The sequence below is a fragment of the Paroedura picta genome, chromosome 8, assembly GCF_049243985.1.
Source record: "Paroedura picta isolate Pp20150507F chromosome 8, Ppicta_v3.0, whole genome shotgun sequence".
Classification (NCBI taxonomy): Eukaryota; Metazoa; Chordata; class Lepidosauria; order Squamata; family Gekkonidae; genus Paroedura; species Paroedura picta.
The window spans coordinates 4,426,308-4,449,488 of record NC_135376.1 but is presented as its reverse complement, the minus strand read 5'-3'; the positions used below and the strand labels follow the sequence as shown (position 1 = coordinate 4,449,488).

The 23,181-nt window shown below is 52.4% G+C and overlaps 2 protein-coding genes across 7 annotated transcripts in view; both read right to left on the bottom strand.

The window, feature by feature from the left end:
- The window catches only part of AP2M1 (adaptor related protein complex 2 subunit mu 1), a 37,131-nt gene extending 36,682 nt beyond the window's left edge, over positions 1-449 (bottom strand). Inside the window, exon 1 of the mRNA XM_077348144.1 lies at positions 298-449. The gene's annotated coding sequence lies outside the window, so the exon portion shown is untranslated. The remainder of the gene's footprint in view (positions 1-297) is intronic.
- A 3,218-nt stretch (positions 450-3,667) lies between these two features.
- The window catches only part of DVL3 (dishevelled segment polarity protein 3), a 59,282-nt gene continuing 39,768 nt past the window's right edge, over positions 3,668-23,181 (bottom strand). Inside the window, exons 5-17 of one of the 6 annotated variants that reach the window (XM_077348131.1) lie at positions 22,074-22,209; positions 21,550-21,643; positions 20,745-20,814; positions 19,314-19,453; positions 18,082-18,158; positions 17,342-17,409; positions 14,643-14,693; positions 14,378-14,527; positions 11,941-12,072; positions 9,847-10,014; positions 9,000-9,212; positions 7,405-7,797; positions 3,668-6,914 (exon numbers count right to left, since the gene is read on the bottom strand). In XM_077348131.1, the coding sequence (XP_077204246.1) occupies positions 6,883-6,914; positions 7,405-7,797; positions 9,000-9,212; positions 9,847-10,014; positions 11,941-12,072; positions 14,378-14,527; positions 14,643-14,693; positions 17,342-17,409; positions 18,082-18,158; positions 19,314-19,453; positions 20,745-20,814; positions 21,550-21,643; positions 22,074-22,209 (1,724 nt within the window). In that variant the 3' untranslated portion in view covers positions 3,668-6,882. Of the gene's footprint in view, positions 7,798-8,999; positions 9,213-9,846; positions 10,015-11,940; positions 12,073-14,377; positions 14,528-14,642; positions 14,694-17,341; positions 17,410-18,081; positions 18,159-19,313; positions 19,454-20,744; positions 20,815-21,549; positions 21,644-22,073; positions 22,210-23,181 lie in introns of all 6 variants that reach the window. The other 5 variants (XM_077348134.1, XM_077348132.1, XM_077348135.1 and 2 more) reach the window with 5 other exon arrangements.

Sequence of the window (23,181 nt, the reverse complement as noted above, 5' to 3'; positions counted from 1 at the left end):
CCACAGAAACATGACCTCACCAGGGGGGGGGGAACGCCAGGCGCTGCCTGGAGGTTGGCAACCTGACGCCGGCGGCCAAGGCGAGATTCGAACTCGGCCCTCCGGGCCCCTCCTCGGGGGCAGAGACCTCGCCGAGGCCGTCAGAAGAAACAGCCCCCCCCTTCCCCCAATTAGCTCCACTCATTTCCCTCAGATATTTAAAAAAGGCGGGGGGGGGGCTTGCCCACCTGAGGCGAACCGGCCGCCCCCGAGCCTGACAGAAAGGAAATTAAAAAAAAAAAAACCTCGCCCTCTCACCTGATGCCGCCGCCGCCGCCGGCTGCCCCCGAAACCACCTCCCAAAATGGCGCCCGCTCCCCTCCCCCTCCGCGCCCCTCCCCTATCACTGCCGCAGCGCCGCTATCACGCCTGCGCGGCAGATGCCCGGCTTTCTCCTGCGCACGCGCGTCAAGGAGGGAGAGGGCAAGGGAGGATCGCCGTTCCGAGGGCGGAGCGGGTGGCCTGCGCCTGCTCGGGAGGGTCGGGAGGCGAGACTGCGAGTCCCAGAATGCAACGCGGAGGGAATTGAGGAAAGGCTGGCGCGCAGTGCACGCCGGGACGCGCGTCTTTTCTAAAGGAAGCGGGCCGCGGAGCATGCTGGGCTATGTAGTTTTTTCAGGATTGGCCCCGCCGAGGTCATTCCAGGGGGTATGAGTTCGAGCCTTCCCTTCTCCTGCTCCCACGCTCCCCCTCCCAATCCTCTTCAAGAGGAGATTGGATCAACATATGGAGCAGAGGTCCATTGGTGACTATCAGCCACCAGGTATGGATGGGACACGATAAGAGGCAATGATGTTCTATATTCTTGGTGCTTGGGCACAACTGTGGGAAGATTTCTGGAGATCTGGCCTCACTGGTGGAGCTCCTGATGGCCCCTGGGTTTTGGCCACCGTGTGACACAAGAGTATTGGACTGCAGGAGTCAACGGCCTGATTCAACAAGGCTTCTTTTTATGTTCTTATGTCTAGGGCAGTGACGGTGCTTGAAGGAAACAGAGGGAAGGCTTCTGGAGTTCTGGCCCCACTGGCGGACCTCCTGAGGGCACCTGGGTTTCAACCACTGTGCGACACAGAGTGGTGCACTGGATGGACCATTGGCCTGATCCAACATGGCTTCTCGTATACTTATTTCTGGGACAGTGATGCGCTGTATTCTTGGTATTCAGGGGGCAAGAGTGGGAGGGTTTCTGGAGTTCTGGTCCCACTGATGGACTTCCTGATGGCACCTGTATTTTGAACATTGTGTGACAGAGTGCTGGACTGGATGGACCATTGGCATGTCCAGTCTGCAGAACAAGCCACAGTTCACATCATTGGAACAGCTCTGCAATTTACCGCAGTGGGCAAGTACAAAACCGACTGGGTTGCTTTAAGAGGCTTGGACACACCCAAGCCAGATCAAGGCATTTTGCCAGAATACACGAGGAATGACCATAACCCCAGAAAAGAGCAAGAGTCCTGTAGCACCTTAAAGACCAACCAAATTTGGGCCGGCTTTCGTGAGTCACCAAAGTGGTGAGCTGTGTCTCACAAAACTTCATACCCTGACACCAACTTGGTGAGTCTTTAAGGTACTTACTGGATGGTTGTTTCCTTCTACCACCAGGGACTGACAGGCTATCTCAATCCCGTCAGATCTTGGGAGCTAAACAGAGTCAATCCAGGTTAGTGTTTGGGTGGGAGACCAGCAAGTATTTGAGTGGTAGTTCCTCCAAGGAACACTAGGGGGCATGATGCAGAGACAGAAAGGTCAAAGCACCTCTGAATGTCCCTTCGGTGCCTGCCGGACGATTTCCCGTCAGGAAGAAAAATTACCGACAGCACAGCTTTTAATGCTTTACCGTATTATAAAAACGCAAGGCGTCTCACTGCTGGGGTGAGGCCGCTGTCCTTTGCATCCTGTCCCGTCTCCCAGTCAGGGGTGGGGAATCCCAGGCATGCTAGCACTACCGGCCCTTTGTAAGTAGCCCTGCTGGATTGCCATGGGGCTACCGCAGAGAAGCAGGCTCCTGCCGCGGCCTGGGTGTTGCCGGGCGCTTGCTGTCATTACTCCTCTCCTCCCCTACCACATTCCTTTTTCAACCCATGTCCTCCCACTAGAATGTATTTTCTCCAGCTTCCCTGTCCCCTTCCTATGGTCGCCAGCATCCAGGTGTGGCCCAGCATTTCCCCAGAATTACAGCTAATCCCCGGACTGCAGAGATCAATTTGCCAGGAGGAAACGGAAACCCGGGGAGAGCAGTCTCCGGGGCATCACGCTCCTGCATGATCGTCCTCCCCAAACATCACCCTCCAAGCCACCAGCCCCAAATCTCCAGGGATTTCCAGGGCTGGAGTTGGCAACCTTGGGGCATGCGCCTCCCGCACCCTAGCCAGGGCTGACCCTGCTCGGCTTCCGAGTTCTGACAGGACCGGCCTTGCCTGGGCTCCGTAGGTGGAGCGGACAATGGAGAAATCAACTGTACACAAACGCACCAAATGTTTTTGTTTAAAATACAAATATTTGTTATAGTTATGTGCACATTATGTTTGCTGGACAAGGCTCTTGTCTTGCGTAATGCAGGAGAATGCACCCTGAGAGTCAGGCAGCACGAAGCACAGTGGTTTTGGAACAATATATCATAATGTGAGCTCCATATGAGATACTTATCAGATGGAGCATCATTTTCTAGAATTTTTTTTTTTGCCACTTTCTCAACTTTTTTACTGTTAAGAAACCCCTGACACATCAGTCAGGCTTCGAGAAACTCCAGAAGTGGTGCAATCTTGCAGAATATGTTTGGGAAGCAGAGCTGTGGACACGCCCACCTGGGGCCCCTCCCCTTCCCACCCCCTCCAGGCCCCTCATTGGCCATTTTGAGAGGGGAGCAGGTCGACATGACCATATTTGTCATATCACCCAATAAACATTGAACAAATTAAAAAGATGTATAAAAAATGAATTAACTTCCACCCATTCCGGAAACCTTTCTGGGTCTGTCACAAAAGCCAGCCCTATTGTTATATTTTTATACTGTAAGAGTGCATTTAAACTTCTTGGACCCCTGCAGAAGATCCCTTAGGGGTCAAAACACGTCTGGTTTGTGTTCCTTGTATGTTCCGTGTATGATTGCCGATTCCGTGTTTGCTGCGTCACGCAACATATGCAACTGAGATTTCATCCGTGTCTTTAACTTTTATTAAAGGTAAAGGTATCGGTATCCCCTGTGCAAGCACCGAGTCATGTCTGACCCTTGGGGTGACGCCCTCCAGCGTTTTCATGGCAGACTCAATACGGGGTGGTTTGCCATTCCCTTCCCCAGTCATTACCGTTTACCCCCCAGCAAGCTGGGTACTCATTTTACCGACCGGCTGAGTCAACCTTGAACCGGCTGCTGGGATCGAACTCCCAGCCTCGTGGTCAGAGCTTTCAGACTGCATGACTGCTGCCTTACCACTCTGCGCCACAAGAGGCTCTTAACTTTTATTATGTGCACGTAATTATAATAAATATTGGTAGTTTAAACAAAAATATAACATTTTGGTTTTTTGCGGTCCAACCTTTGGATTCCTAACATGTCTCACCAGGATGGGTTTTGGCTTCCCTTCCCGGTTCTTCGGTGAAAAAATGAAGCCAGACGCAGACGACGTGGAGGCCAATAAAACTATTTTATAAATAAAAACAAGTTTGGATAATTTCAATTTATATAAAACCCAAGGGAGGGGGAAGAGGGAGGAAGGACGTATGACAAGAGAAGATAGCACCAGAGTGGGAGAAGAGAAATCCACAAGGCCAGAGGGGCAGCGACCAGCTGGAGGAGACGGAAGAAAAAGACTGCCTTCGAGAGAGAGAGAAGGGCTCCAGAGAGGAGGAAAGGAGCCTGCTGACTCACAGGCTTCGAGGTCGACATGTTCAAACCGCACAGAATGGAGATCCAGAAGCTGGGAGGAGCGAGCCGATGCTAGATTGGACTCGGCAGGGAAGGCACGCTCCGTTCTTGGAAGGACCCGTATCACAAAACGGAAAGAGGACCCCAGGTGGTGTCTCGATGTGTCCTGAAGGCAGCTGTAGCATGGCGAAATCCGGTGTACCGTTTAATAGTTGCTAAAACAGGATGGTACAACACCAAGCAGGCACTGCCAGCTCCTCACCAGGGGGCAGAGGAGGCGGCTAAACGCTGGGGTGGCCAAATCCTGGCTCTCCAGATGTCCACGGACTACACTTCCCATGAGCCCCTGCCATTGCAGTGCATGGACATCTGGAGAGCCACAGTTTGGCTAACTCAAGTTTAATGCTTCCAAGCTCTGGTCATGGCTGGCAAAGGTGCTACAGACCAGGATTTTGGAGGTCTCAGCTTAGAAGTCCCTACTAGGGGACCGCTTTACATGTTAAGGGTTTCGGCTTGACGTCGCCCCTGTGTGAGAGTTTGGGGGGGGGGGGGAGTTGTAGCGTGCCAGATGTCACACACTATGAATGTATGCATTGGATTCAAGGGTGCGTTGCAGGTTCCCTGCCCCAGATTTTGGAAACTTTTGCTTTATGAGCACATCCAACTGGGAAATCAGAGAGGGAGAAGAACAGTCTATCAAGAACTCCAGACTGATGGGGGAGCGGCACAAAAGAAGACAAGAATCTATAGTGCAAGCAGGTGGCTGAGCTCCATAGGCGGCCCATCTCCCAGTTCTTCTCATTCACTAAGATTTAGAAAGCACATCCAGCTTTGCAACTGAGTGGGCTAGAAACGGAAGAACGAAAGCTGCAGGCCCACACACACGTACCTGGGCCGGTTGGCCACAATGAATACAGTGAGAGTAGAAGAAGAAGAGTTGGTACTTATATGCCGCTTTTCCCTCCTCGAAGGAGTCTCAAAGCAGCTTCCAATGACCTTCCCTTTCCTCTCCCCACAACACACACCCTGTGGGGTGGGTGAGGCTGAGAGAGCCCTGAGATTCCTGCTCGGTCAGAACAGCTTTCTCAGTGCTGGGGCGAGCCCAAGGTCACCCAGCTGGCTGCATGTGGTGGGGGAGCAGGGAATCAAACCCGGCTCGCCAGATTAGAAATCTGCACTGCTAACCACGCCACCAAGCTGGCTCCCTTGAGTCATTCCTCAAGAGCTGTGCAGGGGACTGCACGGCGGGATTGTCTGGACTCTGCCTGTTCCGACAGCTGCGTTCCGTGACGGATGCTGCAGCAACCCCTCTGCAGCAGGACGGAAGCCGGGCAGATTTTTGGAGCCCTTGCCTGCCTCCTGAGCCTAGGCGACATTGACAGTGTTCTCCAGAAGGAACATCAGCGCTTATTTCCGATTGAACTCTTGATTCGCTCAGGAGACAAATTTCCTCCAGACAAGGGATTCTGCATTCTACAGGGGGTTGGACTAGATGACCCTTAAGGTCCCTTCCAACTCTATCATAAGGTCAGTCTTGTCTCCTCTGAAAGGTAGTTGCTCTCCAGGGGGAGGGGGCCTTGCAACCTCACCTGTCCCCAGATAGTTTCCGGCAGATGCCAGGGATGGAAGGGGAGGTTTTCTGCATGTTGAGCTATTATTCTAACTAGGAGTAGTCAACCTGCCAATACCATGCTGTAATAATAGCAGATCTCCAGCTGCCATTTGGAGATGGGCAAGTCTAGACAGAGTGCTAAACAAGGCTGAGACAGACCCTGTTGTCAGGGGTAGTCCAACTGCGGCCCTCCAGATGTCCATGGACTGCAATTCCCATGAGCCCCTGCCAGCGATTGCTGACCATCAAGGAGGTTGCTTCGAGATGGGAACAGGTGGGCAGCCATCTTGGGTGTCCAGCTGCTGCCAGCTGAGTTGGGGAGCACGGGACAGAAGCTTGTGGCCCCCCAAAGAAAGGTGGCCGCTCCGTATCGAACATCGGACAGGGTTATGTTTCAGTAACTGGACGGAAGGATCGCGTTTTGCCCAATTCCTTTTGGACTCTTTTGCTTACAATCTGGGCTGTGACTAAAAGGTATACTTCTGAACACTGATCCTTTAATCAATCCTGTACCAATTTGAAGCTGCCAGCGGTGCTCTGGGCCACGTTGTTCTCCCCCTGTCTCCGAAATGCTAGTCCAGAGCGAGGGGGAAACCCCAGAGTCAAGGCAGGGAGCTCGGCAAGCAACTATGCCCCTGGGAGTGCACCTTGCAGTTAACTGACCTTGTTGCAGGACCCTGGGCAGTGGGGAGGCTTAGAGGCTGGGCCTTGGTGGAAGGGAAAGGGAAGCTGAAGTTCTGGTCCTCTCAGTGGGGAAATTCTGTCTAATGACCAGTGGTGGCAGTGAGTTACTCAAGGGAGACACTTCTGCAGCTCCTCCATTAGTTGGCGACCAGCCTGGAAAGGGGCAGGAAAGGGGGGGGGGAGGTAGGGCAGCTGTAGCCTAAACCATTTTAGCCTAACCCCGGCTACTTACCCAGGGGTTGGCGATCATTTGGGCTTCAATCAAGACAGGGGGAAGCAAAGAAGGGCGGAAGAGCAGATGCCTCCCCGTGCCATTTCTTGTTCCTCCCTAGAGAGGGCGCCGTTGGGAGCACGAGGGGCGGTCATGCCCCCCCCCCCAGCCAGAGAAGGGGCTTGACCTCACATTCCTCCTGGCCTCACCCCACTCATTGCCAAATTCCTACATTTATCAAACCGAAGACAGACGCAACTGGATCATAGCCCCACACCCCTCCTGGGGTGGTGGATAACGCAGGGCCGTCCTCCGCCCGTTGGGAGAGAAGCCATCTTCAGCCCCCCCTCTGCGCGGGGCCCAAGTGCCCAGCTGCGGGGCTCCACGTCTTCCTCTGTCAGAAGCGGAGGCGGGGAACCAAGCCGCCAGCAGAGCACGCCGTGGCTCTCCCCGCCGTGGGCGGACGGCTCAAAGGAAGTCAAACACCCCGTAATTCTTGGCTGCTCGGCAGAAAGGAACACAAAAAAAGGGGGCGAGAAGAAAGAGGGCACGGGTTACGGGCTGGGAGAAGTGAGCAGGGCCGGAAGTCACGGAGGAGCGGAGGGCGCAAGCTGATGCAGGTTAATCGGTTAGAGAAAGAGTTAGGGGGGGGGGGACATGGCGCAAGCACGGGGGACTTGCCTCTGCACTCCTACTGGGGGGGAGGGCGGGGGGGGGGTCGGGAAAGGCAGCTGGGTCCAATCGCAAGCAGGGATTAGAATCAAAACGTTTAGTCCGGTTTATTTTTCTTTTCTCTCTCTCCCTTTTTCGTCATGATCACGGTTCTCTTTTTAAAAGTCCCCAGAGAAGAAGGCGACCGGACTGTTCCTAGAAAAACCAATCGACGGGACGGCAGACAAACGAGGGCAGGGTGCGGGCAGGGGGGGGTGCGGAGGGAGGGAGGGAGGGGGGCAGGACCGGCATTTCACATTACATCCACAAAGAACTCACTGGGGTTGCCCATGGCCATTCGGAATGACTGTCTACTGGCGGTCAGTTCAGGGGGCACCGAGGCCAGGTCTCGGCCAGGGGGGGCCCCGGGGGGCCCCATAGCAGACGGTGGCGGAGGCATCAGGAGCACGGGAGGGCTGTAGAGGGGCGGGAGGCCCGGCGGCCCGTAGGACTGCTGGCTGTGGTGGCTGCGGACGCTGTGAGCCAGGGAGTGGTGGCTGCGCTGGCTGGCTGGCACCGAACGCTCGCTGGCGGCCCGCTCCCGCCGCATGCTGCCGCGGCTCGTGTGGTCCGACTCGCTCCCGCTGCCCCCGGACTTGGACTCGCCGGCTTTGGGCTCGCGCTCCTTCCTTCTCTCGCTCCCGCTGCGGTTTGAGCCGCTGCTCCGGCTCCCTGGAGAGGGAAGGGGAAAGTGTCAGAGAATATCCCAGGCTGTGCCCTGAAACGCAGGGGATGGACTAAATCAGGGGTAGTCAACCTGTGGTCCTCCAGATGTCCATGGGCTACAATTCCCATGAGCCCCTGCCAGCTTTCGCTGGCAGGGGCTCATGGGAATTGTAGTCCATGGACATCTGGAGGACCACAGGTTGACTACCCCTGGACTAAATGACCTCGCCGTAACCCCTTCCTGCTTTTAAATTAAACGAATGAATAAAAAGGGGGACAAGCCGAATAAGGCAGCAATGGAGAAGGACGTAAGATGCGAAAACTACTCTGCTGCATCAAGTCCACAGTCCCTCTCGATCGGCCCTTAAATTTCTAAAAGAAGAGCTGTTTTTTAATACCACTCTTTTCATAGAATCATAGAATCACAGAATCCTAGAGTGGGAAGTGGCCATAGAGGCCATCTAGTCCAACCCCCTGCTCAACACAGGATCAGCCCTAAGCATCCTAAAGCATCCAAGAAAAGTGTGTATCCAACCTTTGCTTGAAGACTGCCAGTGAGGGGGAGCTCACCACCTCCTTAGGCAGCCTATTCCACTGCTGAACTACTCTGACTGAGAAAATTCTTTTCCTGATATCTAGCCTATATCGTTGTACTTGAAGTTTAAACACCACCTGAAGGAGTCCCAAAGCAGCTTAAGAACCCCGTTCCCTTCCTCTCCCCACAACAGACCCTGTGTGAAGGAGGTGGGGCTGCGGCGGGTTTAAGAGAACTGCTCTTTGAGAATAGACCTAAGAGAACTGTGACTAGTCCAAAGTCCTCCAGCTGGTTGCCTCTGAAGAACAACAGTTGGTATTTTTACCCCGCTTTTCGCTACCCGGAGGAGTATCAAAGCCGTTTACAATCGCCTTCCCTTCCTCTTCCACCAAAAGGCCACCTGTGAGGTAGGTGGGGCGGAGAGAGCTCTGGAGAGAACTGTGACTGGCCCAAGGTCACCCACCTGGGTGCATATAGAAGAGGAGTGGGGACTGAAAGATGCCCACAGGCTCAAAAAGTTTGGGGACCGCAGTGTTTGGCCAAGGGGGCTGCTATCGTGGTGTAGCAATTTAAGAGCCACAGACTCTAAGAGTTGGATTCCCCAACTCTTCTTCTTTGAATTCTTATGAGGTCAGGCCAAGGTCATCTGAATGCAATCCCGCTGCACATTTACCTTCACTGTGCTGGCTGCCTGCGCTTCCTCCTCCGTAGCTGTAGCCGGGATCAGGAAATCCTGGGTGGGGGTTGTATGGGTGAGGGGGTGGATACTGGTACGGGAAGGCCATGGGCCACGGGGCAGCTCCCGGGTGGGGTAAGGGGGCCAACGTGTCCTGGTCTGAGGCACCGCTGGAGCCGTCGTGGTCATGCAAAGACAGGTTGGCCATGTCTGGAAGGGGGTGAAGAACGAGAAGAAAAAAAAATTAAACCTCCATCTGAGGCTGTTAGACAGGAGAAGACTGCCTTGAGCCAAAAATGAACTCAGTTTGTTGTTCTAGCAAGGCATTATGTGTTGTTCATTATGCTGCATATTTGAGGGATATCTTCATTAAGCTACTCACTAATTTACTCCTTGTATCGGTACTCTGATGATTCCTATTTCATTGTCTGAGCAAGTGTACAGCCCCTGAAAGAGGCTCATGGGAACTGTAGTCCACGGTCAGCTAGAGAGCCACAATTTGCCCACCCCTGCTATAGGAACGTCTTTAAAAATTTCAAATCATCTCCTCCAGTGTCCTGATTGACTCCACGGGCTTCCTGCTTTTTGAACACACTTCCTCCCTGCTTGCCTCCAGAGCAGAAGTTGGAGCGAAGAATGGCTGCAGACAGCAGCAAGCTCAATAGTTAGGGCTCTTTCTCTCTCTTTCTATACACAGAGTCGTTTCTCCCCGTAAAGAAAACTATTTCATTCTTTCAACAGCCTACTGTTCAGCTCCCTCTGCATATTCACTCTGCCAACACCCCCCCCTGCACACACACACACAAACAAACACACAAAAGAAGTCGAAAACGAGGACGCGTACTGCCACAGAGGTCGCCGAAGATGTAGTAGCACTGCTCCGAGAAAGTGATCTTGTTGACCGTGTGCCGGATGTACCCGGCTTTCAGCAGGTTGCTGGCATATTTGCGGGACTCTCGCCGGTCCGTGAAGCCTTCCACGTGATGGTAGAGCCAGTCGACCACGTCTGAGCCTGTCAAGAGACAGCAGGGATGGAAGGCGGTGAGGATGGAAGGCAGGCGAGAAGAGAAAGTGGCTGGGGAGCTTCTGCTATTAATTTATTCATTCATTCATTAATTCATTAATTCATTTATTACTCGCTGCTCCCAGCACACTGGTTCACAGCAAGTTACAATAATCAACCCCCGTAAAATGATAAAACATTCCCTCCCAGGCAACGAAAAGCGGCCCTCATCCTCTCCGTTCCATGGCCTCCCCAGAGTGCCTCAAGAGGAGATGTCCATGGGGAGCCGGATGACACAGCCTCTGATCTCGGTCATCGATGCCACCTTTAATTCCACCCCCACCATTCCATGTTGCTCAGGGCGGGTAATGCAAAAGGAATCTTTACCAATATACACGACCTTGGGAGTCGCACTTGCCATGGATATTGGTAAAAGATTTCTTTTGTGGAACAACTCAGGAAACAACTCATGAATTCGAAACGGAGGCCTACTCTGGAAACCGTCTCCTGCGGTACGCCAGGGTCATCTAGGGCGGTGGTCCCCAAACACCGGGCCGCGAAGGCCCTGGCACTGGGCCGCGGCTCCCTCTCCCCGCCCACCCCCGCAGTAAGAAACTTACCAGGCCGCAAGCTTGCAGCCCGGCAAGCGTCTTACTGTGGGAGGGGGGGAGAGGGAAGCAGGGCCGCGCATGCGCCATGTGCGGCCAAAAACACGCAATCGCGGCACTTTCGCACATGCACGTTTTCGGCCATGCACGCGCGTTTTCGGCTGCGCATGCGCGCTGCTTGTTTTCAGCCGCGCATGCGCCCCATGTGCGGCTGCGCAATTGCCTTCCATTCTGATGCCGGTCTCCAGCCTGAAAAGGGTTGGGGACCACTAATCTAGGGCAGGGGTTATGGCTCCCCTCTTGCCATTTCCCTACTGGAGGCTGTTATTAAGGGGAGGGGTGTAGTGGATTTATACTGCCATGTTCTTTTACCTATATGTTGTAATTTTTATGTCCCTTTAATTTTAACGGGGTTTCATTGGGGTTTTAATTGTGGACGGTTGTAACCCCGCCACGAACTGCCCTGGGGAGTGGCGGGAAATAGAAATCTAAATAAATAAATAAAAATATTTAAAAACCTTTAGGAATCCACATTCCGCATGGGATTGTATAAAAGTGGAGCCTGAGAGGATAAACAGAGGAGCCCCCTTGCTCTTTACCTGCACTCTGTGGGTATTAAAGTTCGTATTAAGCAGAGGAAACCCAATTATTGTTGTTATTATTGTTACTAGCAACAAAGCCCATTGCAACCAGGAATACAATGGGCGCAGATACCCCCCCCTCTCTCTCTCTCTCTCTCTCTCTCTCTCCCCCACCCTCTCTCTCTCTCTCTCTCCCACCCTCTCCATCGCAGCAGGAGCCATAGCAGGTAATCAGGGCTGTTTGTAGCAGGGAATGAGCGCTCGTTTGAGTGGCACTCTCTGTCTCTGTCTCTCTTTCCTTCACGGCAGGAGCCATAGCAGTAATCATGGCTGGTTAGCGGTTTGTCAGGGCTCTCCGTGTCTCTGTGTGTCTCTCTCACAAGCTGGCTCCTCACAAGCTGGCGAGCAAAGTGGCTAGTGTTCATGAAGGGAGGGCAGGAGCTGTAGGTGCAGGGTCAATCAGGGTGCGGCCAGGCCGCACCCTGATTGGCCCTATTTTAACTCGGACAGCCAGGACACTCTCCAACCCCAGGTCTGTTTCACAAATATTAAGAGGAACAATGGATAAGGATTGTTAGATTTATTGCCCGCCACTCCCAGACAGGATGGCTTGTAACGGGTTACATACATATGAGTTACATACATAATCAAGGACAAGGACACAAATTGTATAACCTTGCTGATGCATGGAGCAACCAGCATCTGCCTAACACTCCACCCCTCCGCGGAAATTCCCGTTCTCTTACCGATGAAGGCGTTGGGGATTGTGATCTTCAGCCACATGCGATCGCGCACCTCCAGGCCTGATTCTGGCGAGGCCATGGCCTTGACGATGGTGGCCATGTCGCTGTGGATGGACAGGTGAAAGTCATCGAGGCCTGCGGGGGGAGGGACGGAGGGAAAAGGGAGGCAGAGATGAGAGGGGACGGAAAGGCAGAGGAGCATGGGGAGGTAGCGCAGAGGGAGGGGTGGGGAGGCAGCGGCCCAGGGGATGACACAGCTCAGGGGCACTCTAGCGAACTTGACCCAGCTGACCAAGCTGTCAACCAACCGAGTTTTATCAAGGTAGAAGCATTCGTGCGCATGCACACTTCTTAGAACTGTGCATGCACACAAAAGCTTATATAAGCCTTTCTCAATGTTTTTTACCATTGAGGAACTCCTGAAATATTCCAATTGCATCAACATAAGAAGCTATCTTACAGTGAATTATAGAATCATAGAGTTGGAAGGGACCTCCTGGGTCATCTAGTCCAACCCCCTGCACTATGCAGGACACTCACAACCCTATAGCAATCCTCACAATCCAACGATCAAAGTCAGTATTGCCTACTCAGACTGACAGTGGCTCTCCAGGCTCTCCAGGCTCTTGGGCAGAATCAGTGGAAGGGGCCATACAGGCCATCTAGTCCAACCCCCTGCTCAACGCAGGATCAGCATCCTAAAGCATCCTAGAAAAGTGTGCATCCAACCTTTGCTTGAAGACTGCCAGTGAGGGGGAGCTCACCACCTCCTTAGGCAGCCTATTCCACTGCTGAACTACTCTGACTGTGGAAAATTTTTCCCTGATATCTAGCCTATATCGTTGTACTTGAAGTTTAAACCCATTACTGCGTGTCCTCTCCTCTGCAGCCAGCAGAAACAGCATCCTGCCCTCCTCCAAGTGACGACCTTTCAAATACTTAAAGAGGGCTATCATGTCCCCTCTCCACCTCCTCCTCTCCAGGCTGAACATTCCCAAGTCCCTCAACCTATCTTCATAGGGCTTGGTCCCTTGGCCCCAGATCATCCTCATCGCTCTCCTCAGAGGTTTTGCACATCTCCTACTTCCAGGTCCTTTTAAATGGAGATGCCAGGGACTGAATCAGGGACCTGCTGTAAGCCAAGCAGAGGCTCTACACATTTTAAAAGGGGTCCAAATCGTAGCTTACCACGTAGTACACATTTTTAAAAAAGACGACACCAAACATACTCTCATTTTCAAGCCGCCTATATGAAAACTGTTCTTGGGTCCAGTGTCTGGATCAGCCTAAACCCATGTTTTGTTTATCACTCTGGTGTATCTTATCCCAGCCAGACCTAGCCCAACAGACATTTTGGTAGCAACCTCAGGCTTTAACTTGGAAAGTCTCCGTATGAGCTAGGGCAGAGGTCCCCAATATTTTTGATCTTCTGGGCACGTTTAGAATTTGGCATGTTCAGAATGCGAAGCACAGCCACAAAATGGCTGCCGCAGGAGGCGGAGCCAGATACAAAATGGCCGCTGCCACTCACTTCCAGTCACACGGTGGTGCCAAAGCAATGTTTTTTTTTAATATCTGCAAATCTCCAGTGGCCAATTGGAAGCCCTGCTGGGCCAGGCCTACTTTCTAAAAACAATATGTAATTATTAATTCCAAGTTATTCATTAGTATGTGTTGGCTGAGGATTCTGCCAATACGAATACTTTGCAAGGCCCAAACCAGCCACGGTAGATTCAAGCAGCAAGCAAAGAATACCATTAGTATTTATAAAACTGAACAAGGACAACAGCAGCACTAATGTCTCATTATTTTGGTTACTTTGCCCTCTGTGTGTTTCTCCATATTGACTTCTGATGAAGATCGGTACGATCAAAACAGGTTAGGTCTGAATTTGTCAGCATTTGTGTTGTGCACAATGAGAAGTTTGACGCGTGTCCAATAGATAAAGATATTCTTTAATGTTTTTAAACATCATTGAGCTGTAATAAAACATTGTTTCTCTTTTTCTATATTTGGTTTCGTCCCTAACCTTTGTGGTTCTCAGTAGGGTTGAGTGCTTTGGCTCGTTTCGGCGATAGCCAAGGCAGCAGAACCAAACTGATGTGCTCATCCCTAGTGCTCACCACGTTGGGGACCCCTGAGCTAGCAGTATAAAAACCTCACAGTCTCTTCCACTGAGTCCAGCAGCCTTAAACAAACCTCTCTTCCTCACCACGCCGTTTCCCTTCCTCTCCACTTGGGTTTGAAAGAGGCCTTACAGAAAGACAGGAAAGCCACAGCCCTGCCCAAGCCGCTCACAAACTACTGGGGCAGAGGGAATCACCCTTGCAGAGGGTCGGGCTCTTCTTCCGCCCCTCGACCTGGGGGGCTCCTGTGCACGTGTTGCTCCCCTCGGGCCAGGCCGAACGGGGGTGAGGGGGACACAGGCACGAGGACTTACGTTCGGTTTCAGGGATGGAGCTGGTGATGGAGGAGCTGGTGGAAGTGATTGTGCTCATGGATGGGCTCATACCGTACGCCGGGTAGGTGCCGGTCATCGCCGCCGTGTGGGACACCCAAGCCGCCGGGTCGATGGGCCGGATGGGCTCGCCTGCAGAGGAACACGCAGGGTGAGGCGAAGAAGCCCTCCCCTTCTCGAGAGCTGCGCCCCCCTTCCCCAAGCCTCTGGGCAGCCCCATTCTCCCCCAGCGTCAGCCGGGACTCACCCGGATCGGAGCATGGAGAGTCTGGCCCAGCCCAGATCCTCTGGGGAGCAACTGGGGGGAGAAAGAAGAGAGGGAGGATCAGCCAAGAGGGCACGGAGAGAGAGAGAGGCAGACCCTGGCCAAGAGTGGCAGGGGTGGAGTGGGAAGGAGATGGATCCATGCAGGAAATTGGGTCCCGGGGGGGGGGGAGGGTGAGCATGTGGAAGGAGAGGATTCACTAAGTGAGAGGTAGATAAATTTTTTTTGGGGGGGGAGGGTGAGCATGTGGAAGGAGAGGATTCACTAAGTGAGAGGTAGATAAATTTTTTTGGGGGGGGGAGGGAGCGGGAAAGAGACAGGAGTGAATGTGGTCGTAGAAAAACAAGATTCAGGACTCCCATTCCCTTTCTCAGACACTCAGAGCCAGTTTATACATTTAGGAGAAATCTTTGTCAGGGCCGTACCATTTTCCAGTGCAGATGACTATTCCACTGTGTACCGTATGCCGTGGGGTGGATCCCACCTGGATCTTAGCATTCCGCTAAGCAAAAGTGAATTCATTCCTTATACTGCACCTTTCCTTGTGGCCCAGGGTTGAAATCTTCCACCAGCTCCAAGGAGACTTCCTCTGCCTCAAGTTTCTAGGCTTGTGCGCTAGGGGCCCGATCTGGCCCACTTCAGCGCCCATTAAAGTCAATGGCGCCATTGACTTTAATGGGAATTCTGGCATTTCCGCCTTGACCGGGGTCTGGGGGGGGGATGGGGGTTTCAGTTACAGCCTCCAAACTTTCAGGGCAAGTCCGGGAGGCTCTCCCCTGATCCCCCTCCGAATTTCACAATGACCAGACCACGAGGTCCACTTCCAGGGGTTCTGAAAGAGGGTGTCCCCATCCGCTCCATTCTATCCAATGGGACAGACTCTCTCATTAACGTCAATGGCGCCATTGACTTTAATGGGTGCCGAAGTGGGCCAAATTCGGGCTCCTGGTGCACAAGCCTAGTCTCTTCCATTGGAAGAAGAGACAAACGGGAAGGAGCCTACTTAGAGAATGGATGAATCCACCCTGTTGTCTGCTTCATCCTGGTCTCACTGCCCTCCTTTTCAGTTACGTAACACCACTTCCTGCATTGTCCAACACATCCCACCTAATCCTTCATGTTCTGGTTCCTATTTCTGTAATCCTAGACCTTCTACGCGGCCAATGCAACATTTTAACCTATTGATTGTATTGACTTACGCCGTAATTCATGTGGAAAAGCCGTAAGAAAAGCAGAAGGTAAATAAATAAATCTAACAATCTCCCTGCAGGAAGCAAAACTACCGTCTCAGGGAGGAAAGTCTAGCCTGTCTTCTCCCCAATCTGCTTGTTTTCATGGAGGTTTCTTCTCTCCTTCTCTCTCTTTTTCCCATCAAGTTTCAATGTTCTTGGAAGATCAATCAAACAGAGCTGCAGGGGCAATCAGTGAGCAAATACAGTGGAAGGGTCTCAGCTTCTGCAATCACCCCGTCTAGCTAGACAGGGCAGGAAGGAGGCGGAGTCTGCGCCACGTGAGTCCCGGATCCCTTTTCCTGTACGTTCTCTCCTTGCTGAAATGGGCAGCGATGCCGGCACCTGAAGGAGGCAGTGGCCGCCCGAGGGAGAGGTTGCCAGCCGGTGACGAGGTTTCTGGGGATCCGAAGCAGTGGTGGCAGGATGGTTGCAAGGGGAGACGCGGCATTGAATGCAAGGCACATGGTTGTCAAAAAAAGTACATCAACATGAACGAGAGAAAGGAAGAGAGAATGGGCACTTTGCATCCAGGGCCACCTCTGCGATTTCTTCTTCTGCTCAATAGCCTCCTTGGAAGGATGGGTCCTTCTCGTCCACACTGGTCTTTTGCAGCTTCTTTTTGTCACACGTCTCCACCTGGATAGCCCAGGCAAGCCTGATCCCATCAGATCTCAGAAGCTAAGCAGAGTTGACTCCAGCTAGTATTGGGATGGCAGACCTCCAAGGATTGGGATGGAGTTCCTCCAAAGCAGGGGTAGTCAACCTGTGTTCCTCCAGATGTTCATGGACTACAATCCCCACGAGCCCCTGCCAGCGTTTGCTGGCAGGGGCTCATGGGGATTGTAGTCCATGAACATCTGGAGGAACACAGGTTGACTAGCCCTGCTCCAAGGGACAGGCGGGTCCATAACGCAGTCCGGCAATGGCGAACCACCTAACCAAGTCCCTTGTCTGCCTGCCTGACTGATCATCAGATCTCCTAGCTGCACTTCACAAACAACGCAAGGAATAAATCAGGGTTGGTCAAACTGCGGCCCTCCAGATGTCCATGGACTACAATTCCCATGAGCCCCTGCCAGCATTTGCTGGCAGGGGCTCATGGGAATTGTAGTCCACTGATATCTGGGGGGCCGCACTTTGACCACCCCTGGAATAAATCAATCTCCGCTTCAGACAGGTTGGGTCTGTCACCTGTTTTGACCACTGGAGGACAAGTGGGCGCCTCGAGGGCGGCCGATCCATCCGACGAGAAGCTTCAAGGCTGCTCAAGCTTCGTCCTCCCCCTGTCACTTTTGGCAGGGAGCATTCCGACACACAGACCCCCACCCTCCTGGGTTCGGGGGGATACAAACCAGGAACAGGATTATCGTCCGGTTCTGACAGATGTACAAAGCGGGCCCACACACCCGAGGTACAAAGAAAAGCGCTGCAGCTGCAGAGAGCACTTACTCCGAGGTAACGAGAAGCAACCCCTGGGACTGGGATCCCAGCACTTGGCCACAGTCAAGGTGATGGGCCTGCGGTAGAAACACAAGGGCTGTTAGACCACCGAGTGAGGTTACGCCAGGCTCACAGAGAGGTCAGCCATGCAGGCATTTCCTGGCTTCACTGCGCAGAGAATTATAGAGTTGGAAGGGATCTCCTGGGTCATCTAGTCCAACCCCCTGCACTATGTAGGACACTCACAACCCTATCGCTCATCCACTGTCAACTGCCACCTCCTTGAGCCTTCACAGAATCAGAAAAAAAGCATTCCAACCCACATGAAGGATAAGTCTATCCATAGCTACTAGCCATGGTGACTGAGGGGAACCTCCACCTTCAGAGGCACTAAACCTCTGAATCCCAGAGCCAGGGGGCAACATCAGGGGGAGATCCCAGTCTCTGAGCCTTGTTGCTGTCCTTCCGGAGGAACTGGCTGGCCCCTATGTGGGACAGGGTGCTGGACTAAATGGACCTCTAGCCTGATCCAGCAGGGCTCTTCTTATGTTCTTATAATTCTGCCTTATCCGGTGTCAAGTTACTGAACTCAGATAGCGTTGTCCAGATCAGACCGCTGGCAACATGAATTATGCCAACCTGCCTAGGTTTTGCAGGGCTTGTAAAATGGGGTTATTCCTCCACGCCTGCCACTGAGGTGATCGTACAGGGCCGACAGTCAGCTTGGGAAGAAAAGAAGGACCGCTTACCCCGGCTTGTGCACGATCTCCCTTAGCACGCGCACGGCATCATCGTTGCTCATGTTCTCAAAGTTGATGTCGTTCACCTGCAAGTATCGGTAACAAGCGTGAGCCCACTGATGTGAGGAGGTTGGTTCTTTCAGCAGGCAAGTTTAAAACTCTTGAGCAGGGATGGGCACCAACCGGCTGACGAACAAAAATCCAGTATGAATTTTTGACGGTTTGTGGTTCGCAAAGCCATGTTTGAGAACTGAAGAACCACCACAGCCTCCCATAAATTTTGGTGCACTTCAGGATGGGTTGAGGAGAGCGTGACAATCAGCTGAGCTCCTCACTGCTCAGCTGTTTGGAAACCCAACTTTCTGCTCCAGGAGAAAAGCCTCAGGGAGCAGAACACAGCGTCAAAAAAGCTGAGCGGCAGAAACCCCTGCTTTCTGCTCCGTTTAAACTTTAAACCCTGCTTTCTGCTCCTTGCAAAAAGCCATGGGGAGCAGAAAGCAGGGGGATGGGTGGGGGGATATTTTGCCAAAATGTCTGTTTCAGTGTGATTTTGTGTCCATTTCAATTGGGTTTTTAATGGTTTTTAACTGGACGTGTAACCTGCAACAAGCCGGCCTTGGGAGTGGTGGGAAACAAACAAACAAACAAACAAACAACAACAACAATAATAATAATGTGGAGCCACCATAGTAGTAGTAAAGGGGAGAGGGGAGTGAAAGGAGGCTAAAAGGTGCAGGTGGTGATGTCGCTTCAGGAGACATGTCATTTCCAGGGGGCGTGACTGGGAGGTGTGGTGAGCTGACATCACTTCCACAGTCAAAAGTTTGAAACCCTTTGGCCAAGTTGTCCAGTCGTGACAGAGGGTGTTGTCAGCAGTATGTGGGAATCCTCAGCTTAACATCTCAGTATCCCAAAGAACAGGAGTAGTCAACCTGTGGTCCTCCAGATGTCCATGGACTACAATTCCCATGAGTCCCTGCCAGCGTTTGCTGGCAGGGGCTCATGGGAATTGTAGTCCATGGACATCTGGAGGACCACAGGTTGACTACCCCTGCCATAGAACACACGTCCAATGGAAACTCACGCTTCTATTTGCCTGGTGCGTGTCAAGGAAGTAGGATGGGGGTAGATATATTTTAAATACAGATCATCCAACCAGCAGAACGTCTCATTTGCCCTGGGCCACGAGCCCGGGGCTCGCCATTCCTTGCCGTCACGGCTCTGGGAGCCAACAACGTCACCTGTAGGAGCATGTCCCCCGGTTCGATTCTTCCATCGGCGGCCACGGCGCCCCCCTTCATGATGGAGCCGATGTAGATGCCCCCGTCGCCCCGCTCGTTGCTCTGGCCGACAATGGAGATGCCCAGGAAGTTGTATTTCTCTGCAGAAAGGAAGGGGTGGGCCCCGTTATAGCTGCACCCAGCCGCAAATAATCCGCTAGCCTTCAAATCTATCATAATTTTGGGGAGCCCAGCTTCAGGCGTCCTCATGTGAGATTAGAGAGATAGTAACTTAGGGCAGGGCCTTGGTGGTCATGGCGCCAAAACCCTGGATCTCTCGCCCCAGGGAGACTCGCCGGTCTCCTTCTGTTGGCGTCTTGCGACAGAAGGTAAAGACTTCTTTGTTTCCTTTGGTGTCCCTTCAGCAACGCCCATTTCCTGCCCTATGTTTGAAGTGCTCCTTTTATACCTTTGTGTATATTTGAGCTCTGTTTTTAATTGTCCATGACGTGTTTCCATTGGATTCAGTGTTTTTGTAAGAAGTGATTTTATGTATCTTTTAAAATAATTTGTCAACTGCCTTGGTGGCCCTTATGAGGGCAGAAAAGCAGGGAATAAATTATGTAAAGTCAATAAAAAAACCTTGACCCATGTGAGTTTCTACAGAAACCTGTCTTTATTTTTGTTTATAAATGCCAAGATTTAAGAAGAGGAGCTGGTTCTTTTATGCCGCTTTTCTCTACCTGAAGGAGTCTCAAAGCGGCTTACATTCACCTTCTCTTTCCTCTCCCCACAACAGACACCCTGTGAGGGAGGAGAGGCTGAGAGAGCCCTGAGATTCCTGAAGAAGAAGAAGAGTTGGTTCTTATATGCCGCTTTTCTCTACCCAAAGGAAGCTCAAAGCGGCTTACAATTGCCTTCCCCTTCCTCTCCCCACAACAGACACCCTGTGAGGTGGGTGAGGCTGAGAGAGCCCTGATATTACTGAAGAAGAAGAAGAGTTGGTTCTTATATGCTGCTTTTCTCTACCCGAAGGAGTCTCAAAGCGGCTTCCATTCACCTTCCCTTTCCTCTCCCCACAACAGACACCCTGTGAGGTGGGTGAGGCTGAGGGAGCCCTGATATTACTGAGGAAGAAGAAGAAGAAGAGTTGGTTCTTAGATGCCACTTTCCCCTTCCTCTGTTACCCTTCCTGTTTTGTCATGACGAGTGCCTTCCTGAACTGCACTCAGGCCCTCGACGTCTGTAGTATCACCCTTCTTGTAAATGCAGATGTAGGGGGCCGGAGGGGAAATGCCCTGTTTGCCGAAGGGTCTCAAGAACCTACAATGAGTCTCTCTCTCTCTCTCTCTCTCTCTCCTCATCTCCTTTCTAGCAATCATCTTGCTTGTTTACCGCAAAAGGGAGACAGTGGCTGAAACGAAAGGGGTTGGGGGTCTTCCCCGTACTCACCCATGTTGAGGGTGACTGTAATGATGTTCAACGACATGGTGGAGTCCGTGATGCTGCTGAAGGACGACGACTAGGACAGGAGAAAAGAAAATGAGACCTACCCACTCCTCTCCCTGCCCATCATCTGAACCCGCTCAAGAGTTAGAATCGTAGCATCACAGAGCTGGAAGGGAACCTTCAGGGTCATCTAGTCCAACCCCCGGCAGAATGCAGCAAATTCACAACAACCTGCCCACCCACAGTGTCCCCAATTCCATGCCCAGATGATGCCCCCCTACACACACACACCACACCAGAATCACTGACCAGTCTGGCCTAGAAGAATTTTGCCTCCTGCCCCCAAAGTGGCATTTCCCTGGGCATGCAAGAAAGGGCCATAAGAGCCAAGCACTGACACAGTCCCTTCTGCCCACCCACTCATCATCTGCCTCAGTTCACAGAATCAAAACATTCCAAGATTTGGAATGAGAACACAAACAGATCCAGGCGTTTCTCAGATCTCTTTAAAAATGTTTTAAAAATCCTCAAGGTTTGGGCACCTGGTGGGCACGTACACAGCTATGCTCCCCAACCGTGCTTTGTGCCACTTCTGGGGTGTCCCTAAACCTGAAGGATGTTTCAAGGACTTCTCGATGGTAAAAAAAAACTTGAGAAAGGCTGCTGTGGACGCTGAGGGTGAACAAGGGCCCAGGAGGGCTCTCTTCCCTTGAGGACCCAACTCGTTTGAACCCAGTCCTAATACGGGCAGAGACTAAAATGTCCGCCAGACGGCTCTGGACCCAAGCGCCCCCGCTGGGTGCCTCACCCGCTCAATCCGGGGTGCCTTCTGCTTCCGCCGGCGCCGCTTGTGCCGCCTCATCAGGCGAGAGGCGCTGCTCTGCTCCGTGGAGCTACTGAACCTGCAAAGGTAGAGGCAAGGGTCAGGGGTCATCTCTGCAAGAGGGGGAGGCTCCGGAGCGCCCACCCTGCCGTCCGGGAAACAATGCACAGGTGGTGCTGGTGACGGCGGGCACGTGGTGGCAGGAGAGCTTTAAGTGAGCTGCAGATAAGCAAGTGGGGTGCGTGCAGGTGCTGGGGGGAGAGGTAGGGACGGACTCAGTGCTTAGATGTGAAGCCACCAAGGAAGTTGCTACTCAGAGGAAGACAAGGGCAAACCACCTCTGTTCACCTCTTGCCTTGAAATGTCTACAAAGGTGCCGTAAGTTGGCTGGGGCTTGATGGAGCTCTCCACTACCACATTTAGGAGGGGAGAAAAGGAGCCCGAGTACCACTTCTCAGGGGCCATCCACCAGCCTCCAGCCATAGCAGAAGCCACCTTCTCCCCCTGACCTGCTGGTGGAATCGTCCTCGTCTGAGTCAAAAAAGCTGGTGGTCTCCAGTTCGCTGCTCATGAGGGTGGAGGAGCTCTCGTAGCCCCCTAGCTCGCGCCGGCGTTCTCCCTTGGTGGTCCCATTCACCCTGGGCGCTGCAGTGCAGGAAGAGTTTTTATATCAGAGAGATGCTGTAGCCATAAGCCTTAATGTTTTTATAAAATCAAAAGGGAAACGAAAATAAAAGAGCGACGATCGCAACAAGAAACACCAGAAAAAAATATACCGTATCATAACTACATAAATCACAGCAGTCCGGATCGTATAACTTCAATATAAACACAAATGGAATTTCAGTTTTAAATTCCCTCGACATTGCCTTCAACAAATCTGTTCCTTAATGGATAACTGCAGGAACCGTGGCAACAGTAATAGCAGCAGGCAGACAGGAATCAGCCACGGGGAAATCACCGCGTGCCTCGTCTGACTTGGCTTACTACGGATGGAATCACAAATCGGGCAATACGGCACATCATGAGTGCAGGAAGAGGACCGGCGGTCAAGCATCATGAGAAACGGCCTTCCGAAAGTCACAGGCAAAGGTGCCCTTGATCAGAACAGGATCACAAGTGCAGGATTTTTCAAGCCAAACATTTCAAAGCAACACACAAACAATGAAATACCAATTTCAAATACAGCCGAAATGTCCTATGGGCAGGATTTTTTTGGGGGTGAGAGGGGAAGCAAAACCAAAACCTAAGTAGTAGAACAGACAAGGAACGGGGTATTGCAACCCATCTGGGGACTTCCAGACCTACTAAAGTTTTGTAGATATCGCTTTCCTAGGACGCTGGTTAGACGGGTGTCTCAAGGGAGAATCAGCCCGCCTATCTGACAACTTAAAACACCCGTGGAAGGAAAGAGTCTGGTGGGGAGGGGTCGGACAAGCTGGCAAAGCCCAGGCAAGATCCATGATAAAGATTCTCTTTAGGACAGCTGAGAAGCACTTCCCAAGTCACCTCTACTCTTGTGATACCAACACAGCCCAATACTGAGGCTGTATGGAAGAACCGCCCCATTTAGGCTTGAGGAGATGGTCATGGTTTTCGGTGAAGGTCCAGACTCAC